This window comes from Macaca nemestrina, chromosome 15 (assembly GCF_043159975.1).
Source record: "Macaca nemestrina isolate mMacNem1 chromosome 15, mMacNem.hap1, whole genome shotgun sequence".
Lineage (NCBI taxonomy): Eukaryota > Metazoa > Chordata > Mammalia > Primates > Cercopithecidae > Macaca > Macaca nemestrina.
The window spans coordinates 51,322,138-51,336,384 of record NC_092139.1 but is presented as its reverse complement, the minus strand read 5'-3'; the positions used below and the strand labels follow the sequence as shown (position 1 = coordinate 51,336,384).

The window sequence follows — 14,247 nt, the reverse complement described above, 5'->3', positions numbered from 1 at the left end:
TCTGTAGGACCAGGGGCTGCCAGGAATTCAGCAGGGGGCACTTTGGGAGTCCCCGGGTCTGGAAAGGAAGGAATAGGCCAGCCAGTCCAGGAGAAATAGAGTGTTAGCGACACACGTGTGAGCCATGGATGCGACGTGAATGTTTTTAGCCACATTTAAAAAGGCAAGCAAGAAACAAATGGACTGAATGTTAACGATATATTTTATTTGACGCAGTTTATCCAAAATGTTGTTTCAACATACAATCAATATATAAAATTATTACAGATACTTCACATTCTTTTTTTTCATACCAAATCTTCTAAATTCCATGTGTACTTTCCACTTGTGGCACATCTCGAGTCAGGCCAGCCACGTTACAGGTGCCCAGCAGCCACATGCGGCCGGTGCCCAGCACATCGGACGGCACAGGAGGAGACTCCTCTGAGTCAGGAGGGGAAAATGTCTTTGCAGCCAGCAGCTAGACGCTGCCTGAAGCAGCTGCCCTGCCCAGTCTGTAACTACAGAGGTGTCTTTGAAACAAGTGGCCTCTGTCTCCTGGAAAGTGCTGGCAATAGACACGCACCTGCAGGCTGAGGGGGAAGGCGGGAAGGCTGCGAACCGAAATGTGAACTAACACGGGGGTTTCTCCTGAGAGTGCGCCATGCATGCTTTTATTTTCTTTTGGCTTTTGGGTTAGAATTTTCTCTTGTGTGTGCATTAAAATTACTTTATATACGTACACATATTTCGGTAAAAAGAAGGTTGAAGGGGCATGCTTCTGCCGGGACCTGTTTTCATGGCACCCATGAGCTCTTAGGCCTTTGGTGTCAGCGTGGTTATTTTTAATCTCCTGAGCCTCACCAGAGTAAGAAGTTAGGAAATAAAGGTGCTCATAGCAACCAGCTCGCCCACATCCCACGTTCCCCTCATTAAGGTATTGTGCCAAATGCTTTGACTTGTAATGAAAATATTGTGACTAGTAAGTGAAAACATCGTGACAAGCCAGAGAATTGAGGGTTGCTATGGAAACCAGCCCTCTCCTTTGTCCTCCCGAGGTGGGCTCAGCTGAGGGGACTGCTGTAGGCCTGTCCGCTTTCTGATTTGGCTCGTTTTTGGTGCTGTCATTCAGCTGCGGAAGAGTCCAGGCACTCAGGCGTGGCATCTTGGTTCACCCTTTCTTGCCTCCAAGGCTGCATTCAAGCCCCAGTGAGAGCAAAGCTCTGTGTGTGTATGTGTGTGTGTGTGTGTGTGTGTGTGGCAGGGGTGGGAGGGGCTCGGCAGTTTTAGTTTTCAGAAGTGACGGTTGGTTGTTGGCAGATGGCTTCCCGTCCTCCAGGCAGTCACTCATGGACTGGCGAGTGGACAGGCCCGATTCTATAGGAACCCAGCCAGCCTTCCCTCTCCCAAACCTGTCGCTGCTTAAGCTTCATCCAGGGAGCTAGAAATAGAGGGTTTGCACCGATGTGTGGGAGCAGCCTCTCCTTGCCTTCCGTGCCCCTCCTGTGGCTGCAGGAGTGTAGCTCTGGGTGTCTGTGTGTGATGGACAGTGGATTCGCTGCCCAGTCAGGTCCCACAAGGCCACAGAGCTCAGTCATGGCCAGTGGGGAGAACCCTGGTGAGCCATGCAGGCCGAGAACAGGACCAGTGCATTTGTGAGAAAAAAGGAAGGGAGAAAAGCCCATGGGAAAAGTACGCCTTGCTTAATTTTGTTCCAGGCCAATCTTGATGGTAGAAATAAAAAAAAGAGGAGCTCTACTTCCACCCCAGCCTGGGACTTCTATGGGTGAGTTAGGACGGGGCAGGGACCCATCGTTGAGTCAGTTTCTCAGTGTCCTGAAAGAGCGGGAGACACTGGAGCCGACTCGCCATGCTCAGCCTGCCGACCCCAGGCAGTCGGAGAGCTCTTCTTGGCTGTGACCGGAACCTTCTTGGTGCGATGGGCTTTGCGGCCGCGTGTGTTGTGGCATACACCTAAGTCTCAGCTCCTTCCCTCTCGCTGCACAGGGCCCCCAGATGCCGATGGCCCTCTCTACCTCCCCTACAAGACGCTGGTCTCCACGGTTGGGAGCATGGTGTTCAACGAGGGCGAGGCCCAGCGGCTCATCGAGATCCTGTCTGAGAAGGCTGGCATCATTCAGGACACCTGGCACAAGGTGGGCCCACCCTCCTGCTGGCCACACTCAGAGGCCACTGCAGCTGGCTAGGGTGGTTTTGCCCTTCCCCGTGCCTCTCCCCTTCAGGGGCCAGTGAGCTGCAGTGGTTACGTGGGTTCTGGGGCCCCATGCCTCCCACCACCCCAAGATGCCCGTCAGGATGGCCACACGCACCCTGCCATGCCACAGAGAGAACATTCATAAAACAGCCTCCGCTTCTTTTTCTTGGCAGAATTCTGCCACCCTGAGGGATCGCTTGCAGGTGCTTGGTCTTCTGTCAAGCCACCCATGGCCCGGCTCCTGAGATGATTAGGGCCGGGGCAGGGCTCTGTATTGCAGGGGATGTAGGGAGCTGGGGCCTAGCCAGTTTGTGGCCACAGCTCAGAGTGTAGAAAGGAAGGTATAGGGACACACTGTGTGGGGCCCTGAGGTTCCCCCGCCCAGAAGCGCCCCTGGTTTCCCTCGTGCTGGTTCAGAGGCTAAGCGCTCTGAGCTGTCTTGTGCCTCTGGCCAAGAGCTGTCCCCAAGAAGTGCTGCATGGCACATTCCTCCACTGGAGTCAGAGTTCAGGGTAACTTTGCTGGAGAATTTAGTGGTTAGAGATGCTCAGGTGTGTCCTGAGGCCAGCGGGGTCGCTCCCTTCCTGGCCATACACATCCTGCATAGTCTCAGTGGCACTGAGAGCTTGTCACTCGTCACTGGGGGCTCTACTGGGTATGAGTGGCCATAGGAGATCAAGATGACCAGGGAGAGGCCTGGCTCTGCTCAGGCCACTGTCCCCAGAGTACCCGGCCCCCATGCTACAGCCAGAGGCCTACAGGCTGCACGCCCGGCTCAGGGAGGCTCCAGGCCAGAAACAGTGGCCAGCCACCCCTCAGAGGAGCTGGCAACACCACACTCCTAAACGCCACTCCAGGGATCCAAAGCCTTTGGCCCTGACAGTCCCAACACACACTGGACCTGGGGACCCGGCAGGCTGATGGCTGAGGCAGGGCGCCTTTCCCCACAAGTATCTGGAGTCCCAGTGGAACCCTTGACTCAAAGCCCCTGCTCTGCATCATCAAGACCTTGGGCCTCTGCTCTTATCCAGGGTCGGGGGACGAGCCAAGTCCCATTTGTCCCCTCTGTTAACACATCTCTGGGTACTTCTAGGCCACTCAGAAGGGTGACCCTGTGGCGATTCTGAAACGCCAGCTGGAAGAGAAGGAAAAACTGCTGGCCACAGAGCAGGAAGACGCGGCTGTCGCCAAGAGCAAACTGAGGGAGCTCAACAAGGTACAGCCCAAGTGGGCTTAGAGATGGCTTGTCCTCCCCCGTCCTCTGAGGACCCCCGCCCCATTCACTGTGTATCCTGGGCTCTGAGATGCTCAGGCCTGCCTGGAACGTAGCTGGCTGTAAGGCCATTGAGTAGGGACTGCTGTTTATCTGCTGCCTAAAGAGCCAAGGGCCGGTGGCTCACCCTTGGCAGTGCTCGTGGCTCTACGAGATGGTGTAAGAACGCAGGGAAGTGAAGCAAGGGCTTGGAAGTTAAGCAGCGTCAGTTTGTAATGGGGATGGACCAGACCTGGCTTTCACTAGACAGGTCCTGCAGTCACAGGCCAGCTTTCTAGGGGCTGTGCCTGGAAAGGAGGGTGCCCACAGTAGATTCAAGGTTGTTTTCTTGAGAATTGTGCAAAACCTTTTGGGGAGGGAGCTGGAGGGGCTGCTCTTCTCCCTTTTGCTGATGTCAGAGGAGGAATGTGCAGGGAAACCCTGGCTCCCCGCATCAGCGGATGGCGTGGCAGGTAGCATTTGCACTCTGAATGGCAATCGGTGATGGGTTGGTGCTGTCGTAGGACGGGGCTGATGGCACGTTGAGATTGTGTTGTGATCCATGGCATAGGGGCTGCTCTTCCCACCGCAGAATTCACCAGGGTCTTTCCCCACCTCTCTGCTTCTGAGGGTGGGCCCTGGTGCCCCAGCCTTCCTGGAGGAAGGGCAGGGTGAGGGGCCTCCTAGCCCTCTGGGACTGGTCAGGCCCTGTTGAAAGCCATCTTTGCCCCATGCAGCACCGCAGGCGTGCTCTTGCTCTCTCCCTGCCTCCCTGCCTTCTCCGTCCCGGGCAGCGGGCGCAGAGAGAGGGCCTGGATGGTGGACTGTCTGACAGTGTCTGGGCTACAGCCCTTCCTCTGGGTGGCTTTGTCTGCTCGAGCACAGAGAATTGGAAGTAAGGCAGCCTTACTTTTTGTCGCAAATTCAGGGTCACAGCTCTGAGCCAGATGGGAAGTTCACTGGGTGGAGGACGGGCAGGACCAGAAGACACACCTTAGATGGCCACTCTTTGATGCTGTTCCCAACCCCGCTGGGGTGGTAGAGTATCTCCCTGGCTGCATGCTCAGGGCAGCCTGGGATCCTCATTCAGTACCCAGCCTCCTCGGAGACCACTGGCCTTGGCTTTTAGGTGAGGAGAAGGTCAACGGTGCATGACCTCCCTCCCACCCACGCCCTCCTCCCTAAGCCGGAAGAAATCCTCTTGGGCTCCCAAATGCTGATCTGTGAGGACCCCCATCAGGCTCTGCCAGTGGCCCCTCATCTTCAGACCTAAGTCTGCCCCTCAAGCCCTGGCTCAGCCACTCACCCTGCCTCTAGCCTCACCTCTTCCCTTTCCCTACCTGTGCCCCGACGTGCTGCGCCCTTTCTTGCCTCCTCTGGGGCTCTCCTCTTGCTCTTCCCTTGGCCTCTAATGCCCTTTCCCTGCTTAGATGTCTGGACATTGTCTTCTTACTCTGGCAGACTCAATTTGGTCTCCCTCCCTCAGGAGCCTTCTGGAGCTCCCGTGTTCTGTTCTGCACGGAGGTCATTGGTACAGTTAGGCATCACCTGGCTGCATCTGGCTCCTGTCAGTCCTCGAGCCTGGCAGGGCAGACGCTCTCTGGCGGTCTTGCCTGGCTCAGCCTAGCAGACCGCCAGTGAACAAGTGGCCACCGAGGGCCGCAGCTGAGGGGAAGCCTGGAAGCATTTCTGAGTATTTTACATTGTCTTCTTGCAAATAGTAAAATGTTTGTAGTCGATGCCTTTGGCTGTTTCTCTTCCCTACGCTGGTGCTCTCCGTTGAGAGTCCTGAGCAGAGCCGATGTGTTTACCTCATTCTTTTTTTTTTTTGAGACGGAGTTTCACTGTTGTTGCCCAGGCTGGAGTGCAGTAGCACAATCTTGGCTCACTGCAACCTTCACCTTCTGGGTTCAAGCAATTCTCCTGCCTCAGCCTCCCGAGTAGCTGAGATTATAGGCATGCACCACCACACCCAGCTAATTTTGTATTTTTAGTAGAGACAGGGTTTCTCCATGTTGGTTGGGCTGGTCTCGAACTTCCGACCTCAGGTGATCCGCCTGCCTCGGCCTCCCAAAGTGCTGGGATTTTGGGACTGTGAACCACCGTCGCTGGCCTGATTACGTCATTCTTCTGGTAACACTGCAACTGCCCAGCACTGCTGAGGGAAATGATCCGAGGCAGTAAATTCCTGAGAGTACGGCAGTTCCTCTTACCTTAATCCCCCTCGGGAGCTGGGGAGACGGATGGAACCTGTATTTCTTGTTCCAGTCCCTTCGACATGTTTTCTTTGTCCTTGTAGAGAAGTTTTTATAGTTGAAAAGAGTTTTCATTAATTCTGTTTCTTGGGTTCTGATGCTGAAGGCATGACCTGGACATACTGAGAAAGAACGTTTGGATCATCTGCCGTATCCGGGTCTTCCAAATGTGCAAAATCCCAGCAGAATTGGGTTCAAGGACCAGTCCAGACACTGTCTGCAGGAGTTGATGGGCTCAGACGCCCCTGAGAAGTCTGTCCTGGCTATCTGAGAATCTTTGGGGGGTTTGGGGAGTCCAGGCAGAGCTCCAGTGATGTAGCCAAGAAGGCACAACTTTCTGGAAAAACGTTCCAGCTGTCATCTTCCCGGGCAGCAGAACCTCTATGCTGAAGCCACGCCTCAGACTGGCCCCATCCTGGGCTTGGTCTCATGTTCTGGCTTTAGGGCCCAGAAGGAGATGGGGCTGTGAATCAGAAGGAGCCCCCAAGGCCCTCTGGGACCCACACAGAGTGTACCTGGGGGTGGGGTCATGGGAGGAGTTCCTGTTACCAGGCCTTCTTGGTGGAGGTTGCTTCCTTGCTTGGCTGGGGAAGCAGGTTGGAGGGCTCTCTGCAGTCCTCAAAGCTTACCCCGTGAGGAGCCCCACTACTCCTAGGGAACAGAGCCCGGAAGAAGCTGGGACAGAGTCACTAGCCGATGCTAGTGATGGCGCCATGCCTTGTCTTCTTGTGCACCGGACCCTTCCACCACCATCAGGAATGCTTTTCAAGAACATAAATCAGACTCTTGCAACTGAATTAAGAATTTGACAAGCCGAAGGAACCCTGGCATTCTGAGCTCTTTGAAGAAAAAGAAATCATAAAAAAAGAAAAAAGAAAAAGAGAAAAGAAACCATAGAGAGCTCAACAGCTGCACTGAGGACAAGTGACTTTTCTGTGCTCTTTAAAAAGCCCAGAGGCAAAGGAGGGGGAAAATGCCATTGAATCCCGGCGGCCTTGGGACCCTGACCCCTAGGAGATAGAGGTCTGCAGACCCTGAGCGGGGTGGACCTTGGAACTGCACGAGGCCTGCCTAGGGCTGGGAAGGGTGTCTCCAGGTGGCAGAGGAGGGCTGAGGATGACCCGAGTGTGGCTTCCCAACCTGCCATCCATGTGGCTGTGGGAATGCCTGGTTTCTCTGAGCTTTGGTTTCTTCGTGAGGCTGGACCATCTACTTGGAAGGGCTGTTGTGTAGAAAACCTAGCAAAGACAGCGGCCTCCTCTCTGCTGGTGTTTGGAGGCTTCCAGCCATCCCCACCACACCCATCTGCCAGCAGTGGGCCGGTGGGGCTGTGCATGTTAGAGGAGGAAGTGCAGAGGGGTCCTGGAATCACTGCTGAGCTGTCCTCCCTTTCCCCAGGGGCTTCCCGACCCACACAGAGAGGCAGGCGTCCTCATTTTCCCCCTTTCTGGGAACCCCTTGTTCTTGTACAGTCCTAGGTTCAGGCCCCACCCCTGCCTCTTAGAGCTGCTCCCTAGCCTTGGAAAAGTGTGTCCTCTCCAAGGCTCTGTGACCTCAGCTTGGATGGGGATTGTAATCCTCGTCTTCCAGAGAGAATTAAATGGGACAGTGCTGGGGCTCAGTGTCAGCTTCTCCCGCCCCCTACTTCTGTAGCTAATCAGTGAAGCGGACCTGCAGGCTCGTGTGGGCCTCTCACCCCGGGCAGAGCCAAAAAGATGATTGTCTTTGAAAAGTGAGGCCAAGGGTCCCAGGAGGTCCCAGAGAGTGCCAGGAGCATGGAACAGCACCAGCACCCAGTGGCTCCACCTCAGGGTTCTTTCCCATCTCAGGCAAGAGGGACACTCTGGCCTTTGGGACGGGCCTCCCTAAAGCCCTGGTCTGGGGAGGGGGCGGATTTCCTCACTCCTGACCCACTGCCCTGGTCGGAGCAACCTTGACGCTCGTGGGACGCTTGTGCCCTGGTGGCCCAGGTCTGCTGTGTTTGTGATGTGTATTCACACCACATCGGTGCTGGACTGTCCAGGCCTGCTAGACAGGGAACACCCCCTCACCAGGGGCTCATTGTGTCAACCCCTTCCTTCAGTTGTCATCTTGCCTCCCTGTGACTTCTGGTTGAGCCATCCCTCCAGGATGACATGGACCATGGCCAGCCATCCCATCCTGCTGTGTCCCTGCCTGAGATACCAGACACCCCAGACTCAGCATCCATGTTCATCTGTGGGTATCTGGCACTGATCGGAGCCGATGTTCCCCTGGGTGGAGGACAGAGCGACTGCCTGCAGAGACCCATGCCCTACCCCAGCCACGGCGGAATGGGCAGCTGGCCCCACCCCCACCCTAGCCATCAGGGCTTGCCGCCTTTCTGTCCTGACGAAGGCACTTGAGGAGAAGTAGGTGTCCCAGGGGACTGGATGTTGGTGACTGAGTCAAGCCGGGGTGTTGTCATCACAGCAGGGCCGAGCCAGTGCCCTGGAGAGCCAGGGACAGTACCGCGTGTCTCTGCTGTTCCTGCTGCGTGTGCCACCTCCACTGTGGCCAAGGCCTGACGTGGAGCCCACAATCGGCCAGGGCCAGCAGGGTTTCCAGGGATCCCTTGTCTGTCAGTGCTCCCGCTGCCGCTGGCTTGAGTCTGTCTGAGAACCCAGCCAGCAGGAGGGGTCTGTGCTCTGCTGTCCAGCCTCCCAGCCCGGGTGATGCTTTTGCTCCTTTCTGATAGGCTCCTGCCCCTGCAAGGCTCACCGGCCCCTCTCTCTGCTACTTTCCCCCCAGGAGATGGCAGCGGAAAAGGCCAAAGCGGCAGCCGGGGAGGCCAAAGTGAAAAAGCAGCTGGTGGCCCGGGAGCAGGAGATCACGGCCGTGCAGGCGCGCATGCAGGCCAGCTACCGGGAGCACGTGAAGGAGGTGCAGCAGCTGCAGGGCAAGGTAGGCAGTGGCTGGCGGGGGCATGGGATGGGACAGGACCCAGTCCCGGTCCAGGACGGAGGGAACCAGGGAGGCCCAAAGGGCGAGACATGAGGAGTGGGTTGAGGTTGCCCACAGGGGTCTGTGAGGTCTGGTCAGGTTTAGGGGTCCAGGGGCTGTTGCATTTGGCTGGACAGCGTCTGGCAGTCCACTGTGTGTCTATAATGTTAATAGCCAGGGAGGTATGAAATACATTTGAAAGAACACTTTTCCAAAGAGCTTCGTCTCAAATGGCCAGCCCTGTTTCCCTACCTCCTGGGTCCCTGTGAAGTTGTCACCTTTCACGTGAACCTGGAGAAATGCTGGCTCTGTCTTCTTTCCACATGGTTGGGAGGATCCCTTTAATACCAGAGGCCTGAAAATCGCACAGCTCTAGCGTGGGGCTCCAGGCCAGCCCTGGGGGGCTGCCCAGACTGGCCCTGTAGTCAAAGCCTGATCCCTGCCTTCTGAAACCTACCCCCTGCTCATAGTGGGCTCAACCTCCTCTCTGCTGCATGTCTCAGGACGTGCCGGAGGTCAGAGGGCAGGAAACGAGGCTTCCTAAGGGGGGTTAGAGGCTGTGGCGATGTACTTTGTCTTAGAACAGTCAACCATAAATTCTCATCAGATGGGTTTTATTTAACCCTATATGTCGTGAGTTACTTTCCAATTTGACTCTGGCATAACATTATGTGACAAAGAAGAAAATAAAAATATTTTACCTAAAAAAAAAAAAAAAGAACAGTCAACCATGTTACCTTGGAGGCAGATGTTGATGGCGCGTGTCAGAGACCCTGGCCTGAGTATTCAGCCTCGGGCAGGCCATGAGCAGTGGGGAGGGAGAGAGGCGTGTTGCTGGGTGTGGGGGGTCATGCTTGGCCTCGAGCCCCTGATGGTGGAGCCTTGCCATTTTCAGGCCTCTTGTTTTATGGGATCCTCTCAACCTCCAGGTGGAAAAGGTGGAGCCTTCTGGGGGTTTTCTTTTGTGGGCTGTGTCTTCACTAACCACGACTCAGAAGTCAGTTCTGTGTATGAGGCCGAGCTGCCTCTGATGCCCTTGCCCGTGACTTTCCAGATCCGGACTCTTCAGGAGCAGCTGGAGAATGGCCCCAACACGCAGCTGGCCCGCCTGCAGCAGGAGAACTCCATCCTGCGGGATGCCTTGAACCAGGCCACAAGCCAGGTGGAGAGCAAGTAAGCTGAGCTTCCTGCCTCAGCACCTTCCCAAGGGCTCTGAACGAGGAAGGCTTCATGAGGCTGCGGCCAGGGCAGCTGGCGCGAGAGCCAGGCACGGGCCCTACATGTATGCAGAGCCGTCCTGACCCTCCATCTCCTGTCTGGGTTATGGGCCCCTGAGTCTTCCAACAGGTGGCCCAGCGTCCCTGCGGTGGCTGGTGGTGGGCCTTGACTGTGCCTGGAGCACGGCCTCCTGCTCTGCAGCACCCTTGCTTCAGATGCGCTGGTACTAGGGAGGGTTTCCAGCACACAGGCCCCAGCCGCCTAGCGGGGTTCTCATTTCAGTGTTGTCTCTGAGCCACTGAAGCACTGGAGCCCATAGCAAGTGGGCCGGAGGGTGCACTTCCCCTCCAGAGTTAAGTACAGCTACACTTCTGCTTCTCTGATTAGAGCGTTACCACCCCAGTGGCGGCCCTCAGGAAACCCACTGCAGCGTCTTTTGTTGCACATTTCTTTGCCTTCTCTGGGCCCAAAGTGTCCTGCAGGGACTTGGCAGAGCTCTGTGTTATCCCCAGAGCCTCTGCTCTCACCAAGACAGGGGCTGACCACAGCAGAGTGCGCCGGCGGCACCCTTAGTCCTTATGCTGGGAGTCGGGTCAGGGGAAGTCCACTGCGGGAGCTGGAGAGGGAGGGGAGCCGGGCCAAGTGTCTGTTTTGACTGTGGCTCCCTCTGGTGTGGAGTGAGATCCAGCAGCCACCTTTCCCTCTGCCTGTCCCCTCTGGGTCCCCTTCCTGAGCCATCGGCTGGTTGGAGGTTTGTGGCTGCTGTTTCCTCAAAAGCCACAGCAGAAGGCAAAGGGTGGGGACTGAGAAATGCTCTGGTGTCTCCCCACATAGGATCTGCTGTGGCCTCATTACTGGGGAAGGCTCTAAAGCCAGGAGACTTGTCACGCTGAGGCAGTGGCCCTGCCAGTCCAGAAGCTCTGGCTGGTGGGTGGCTGTCAGCAGCGGGATGTGTTTTCCCAGGCCCACTTCAGAGCTCCCAGTCCCTCTTGAGGGTACCACCCGGCCTCCCGCCTCCCTCCCAGGTCGCTTGAACCTTGGCCTTGTGAAGTATGGAACTGATGACCCCACAGCAGGCTTTGGTGTGGCCTTCCCCGTACAGATGAGGCAGCCCGAAGTCAGAGAGGTGGAACCTGCCACCCGCCAGGCAGCAGAGCCCAGCTAGCCTCAGCCAGGTTTCCCAGCTCCGCCTGGCCTGGTGCTGCGTCCCAGGGTTTGGGACAGTCTTGTCTGGTGGTGTCCCTTGGCTGGACAGTCAGTCCTTGGCATTGAGGCAGCGTCTGCTAGCGAGGGAGTGGCATCCTGATCACACGCTTCACGCTGGAAAGGCAGGCCTCCAGCTGCCCCCTTTTCCTTTAAGTCTCCTTCTGGAAGTCCGGAACATTCCTCCCAGCTCCTGAGACCCAGCTTTTGAAGTGCAGTCCTGAAGGGTCTGTTTTGTAAGCACCTCAGGCCCTGGTTTCAGGCAGCCTCCCCAGCCTGGGCCTGGTCCAGTTGGCCAGTGAGAGGGCGCGTGGACTCTGTGGGCTGCTGCCTCCAGGGGGTCAAGGCGGGTGGGTCTTCGTCTCGGGGCTGGTTTGCAGCCAGAACAGTGTGTTGCCGTTTTCTGTGAATTTCTGGCTGTTTCTGGCAGGGGCTCCCGTGGGATGCTTTAGTGCACATTTGCTCTATGCTGTCTCTAGTTCATGCACTATATGGGTAAAACAGTGTCTTCAACAAAACACATGCTGAACCCCACGCAGCTGATAATGGAAAAGTGGCTTTGGTAATGGCTTCACGACGTGGGCAATTGCTTACTTACAAGAGAGCTGAAGTCCTGGAGGGAGGGCTTGGACCACCGATCCCATCACTCTTTTCTTTCCATCAGTCGGGCTGGTGACTGTCTTGCAGGCAGAACGCAGAGCTGGCCAAGCTCCGGCAGGAACTCAGCAAGGTCAGCAAAGAGCTGGTGGAGAAGTCGGAGGCTGCGCGGCAAGATGAGCAGCAGCGAAAAGCTCTGGAAGCCAAGGCAGCTGCCTTCGAGAAGCAGGTCCTGCAGCTGCAGGTGAGCCAGGGCGGCGGCCACCTCAGTGCCCTGTTCACTGCCCAGCAAGCCTGTCCGCATAGCAGGGATGGGTCCAGACTGGCCCTGCCGCACTGGGCACCCGTTTCTAGCCTTGACTGGGACAGATGACGGTGTCCGCAGGGCTGGGGCTCGAACTCTTCACCTTAGTCTCCTTGGTAGTAGTGATAGCTGGCAGCAAGTGGGAGCTTGCTGTGTGCTAAGCACTGTTCTGAGCATTTTACAAGCATTAACTCAGCCACTTTTCCTGGTAACCCTATGAGGTAGGCACTGGTAGTGTCTGCATTTTTATCCATAAGGGAGTTTGAGGCACAGAGAAGTTCAGCAACTACCTCAAGTTCACCCAGCCAGGACATGTCAGAAGCAGAATTTGAACCCCGAGTCTCACTCTGGAGCCGTGTTTTTCCTCCCATGCTTGTCCCCACTGTGGTACTGCAGCTCTGGAGCAGCCAGCTGAGCTCACAGGCTGTGGACACAGCCTCTGGCTTCAAGGCCAGTTAGGGTTTCTTCTTTCTCAGCCTCTGGGTGTGGCCTGGAGGCCTGTTTTCCCAGGAGGGTGCCTGTCCTCCTTCAGAGGGAGGACGATTGTCCCCCTGTCCCCAGGGGAACACAGGCAGCATGCAGTGTGTTTTCACAGCCCACAGGCCTTGTCTGATGAATTCCCGTCCCTCTGCTGGCCTGTGTTGGGCAGGTGGATCCCACATAGGGCTGTTACCCAAGGCACGAGGCACCTTCATGTCATGCCCACTTTGGGTTTAACTTTTCTGGATAACGAGGAGACCCCAGTGACCCCAGGGGCTTAGGACCCTTTTTCTGTCCCATCACTGAAACCAGGCTGTGGTGCGTGGGGGCATTAGTGCCGCCTCTTGGAAGGAACTAGAACAGACACGAAATTTTAAGAGTGATGTTTGAGCGCGTACAAAGACTAAAAGAGAACGTGGACGAAGAAACAGTTTGAATTGAGGTGGAATTGAGATGGATAATTTGGTGTTTTCTGATGTTCGTGTAAAGCAGACCCACTCAGTACAGTGAGATGAGAAACTGTGGGGTGGGCCTGCCTATGGTTATGTTTTAAAGGCTCCCGGATGGTTGTGGTCCATCTGGGCCTGGAACTGGGCTTGGTTTGTCACCATCTCGTGTCATTCCTGCGAAGGATCTAGCCAGGGCGCACAGGCTCCCGGTATCTCCTGTCCTCTCCAGCCTCAGAGTCCTTGTCCACAGCCTGGGGCTGGGCAGAGGATTCCCTGCTCTCCAGTCTGACACCAAAGATTCTGTGCCTGTCGAGTCTGTGATTGACAGTGAGGCCTTTGGCGCCAGCTGTCAGGTTCAGGTCCTGGCTCTTCTACCTGCTAGCAAGTTATTTCAGAGCCTCAGTTTCCTCATCTGTACTATGGGCAGGACAGTAGGAGCTGTCCTGCAGGGTGACTGCGGGAATTAGCCATGCTCTTACACCCAGAGCGTCTAGGACTAGATCAGTGCTTTTCAGAAAAAGAGCTCAATGTGACTCTACAAAATTTCATTCAAGGTATCTCCGAGTCAGACCGGCGGTTGAGGTTGTAGAAAGTGTCTCCTTTTTGCTGAGGTGAAAATGGAGCTCTTTCCATATTGTGACCGTCCTTCCTTTGCCCGAGGCCCCTTCGCTGCCAGCCAGCTTTGCAGGAATGAGGGCGGGGGGGCCTGTGCTGACCTTGGGTCCTGGAGCACTGGCATCAGGGAGGTGCCCTGCCCCCCATTGCCTGTCTCTCCCCGGACGACCTCTTGGGGTCTGCTTGGAAGAAAGTACCCATTGAAGGTGCCGATGACATCCTTCTAGAAGAACTGAATTTTAGAAATCCGGGAGAGTCTTATGAAAGTCCCCAGCCGGCCCGCCCAGCCATGGGACCCGCTTCTGAAATTGTTCAGCGTGATTGGCTGTGCTAATGACATTCTCTTCAAGGCAAAGACAGTTGTCATCTCAGGTCTTAAGATGGAGGCACGTGGTTTCCATGAAAGATGTGAAGCTTGGGGCTCCTGAAGGTGCGTGGGTTTTTGTTTGTTTGTTGCTGGAATCAGAGTTCTAATGAATGTTGGTAACAAACGGAAGAGCATGTGCGGTCCGTCTCCCTGCAGACTGAGCTGGAGTCCCTTTTCTTAAAGAAAAGAAGCAGCAGCAGCTGGTGTGTTTTCTTCCGGTTGTGCAGTGACCCTGCCCTGAGTATCTTGGTCGAGGCAGAGGTGTGAGGGTGTTGGAACCAGTGGGTGCAAGGCAGGCTCCTGCCGGGGACGCTTGGCAGAGGAGAAGCAGGTGTGCATTCTGGGAGCAGCT

At 56.0% G+C, this 14,247-nt stretch overlaps 1 protein-coding gene across 5 annotated transcripts in view; it reads left to right on the top strand.

Moving 5' to 3' along the window:
* LOC105486856 (ribosome binding protein 1) overlaps positions 1 to 14,247 on the top strand; it is a 68,543-nt gene that overhangs the window by 37,073 nt on the left and 17,223 nt on the right. For all 5 annotated transcript variants that reach the window (XM_011749936.2, XM_071079701.1, XM_071079700.1 and 2 more), the window contains 5 exons: positions 1,987 to 2,135; positions 3,288 to 3,410; positions 8,471 to 8,623; positions 9,717 to 9,835; positions 11,771 to 11,924. In XM_011749936.2, the coding sequence (XP_011748238.2) occupies positions 1,987 to 2,135; positions 3,288 to 3,410; positions 8,471 to 8,623; positions 9,717 to 9,835; positions 11,771 to 11,924 (698 nt within the window). The remainder of the gene's footprint in view (positions 1 to 1,986; positions 2,136 to 3,287; positions 3,411 to 8,470; positions 8,624 to 9,716; positions 9,836 to 11,770; positions 11,925 to 14,247) is intronic.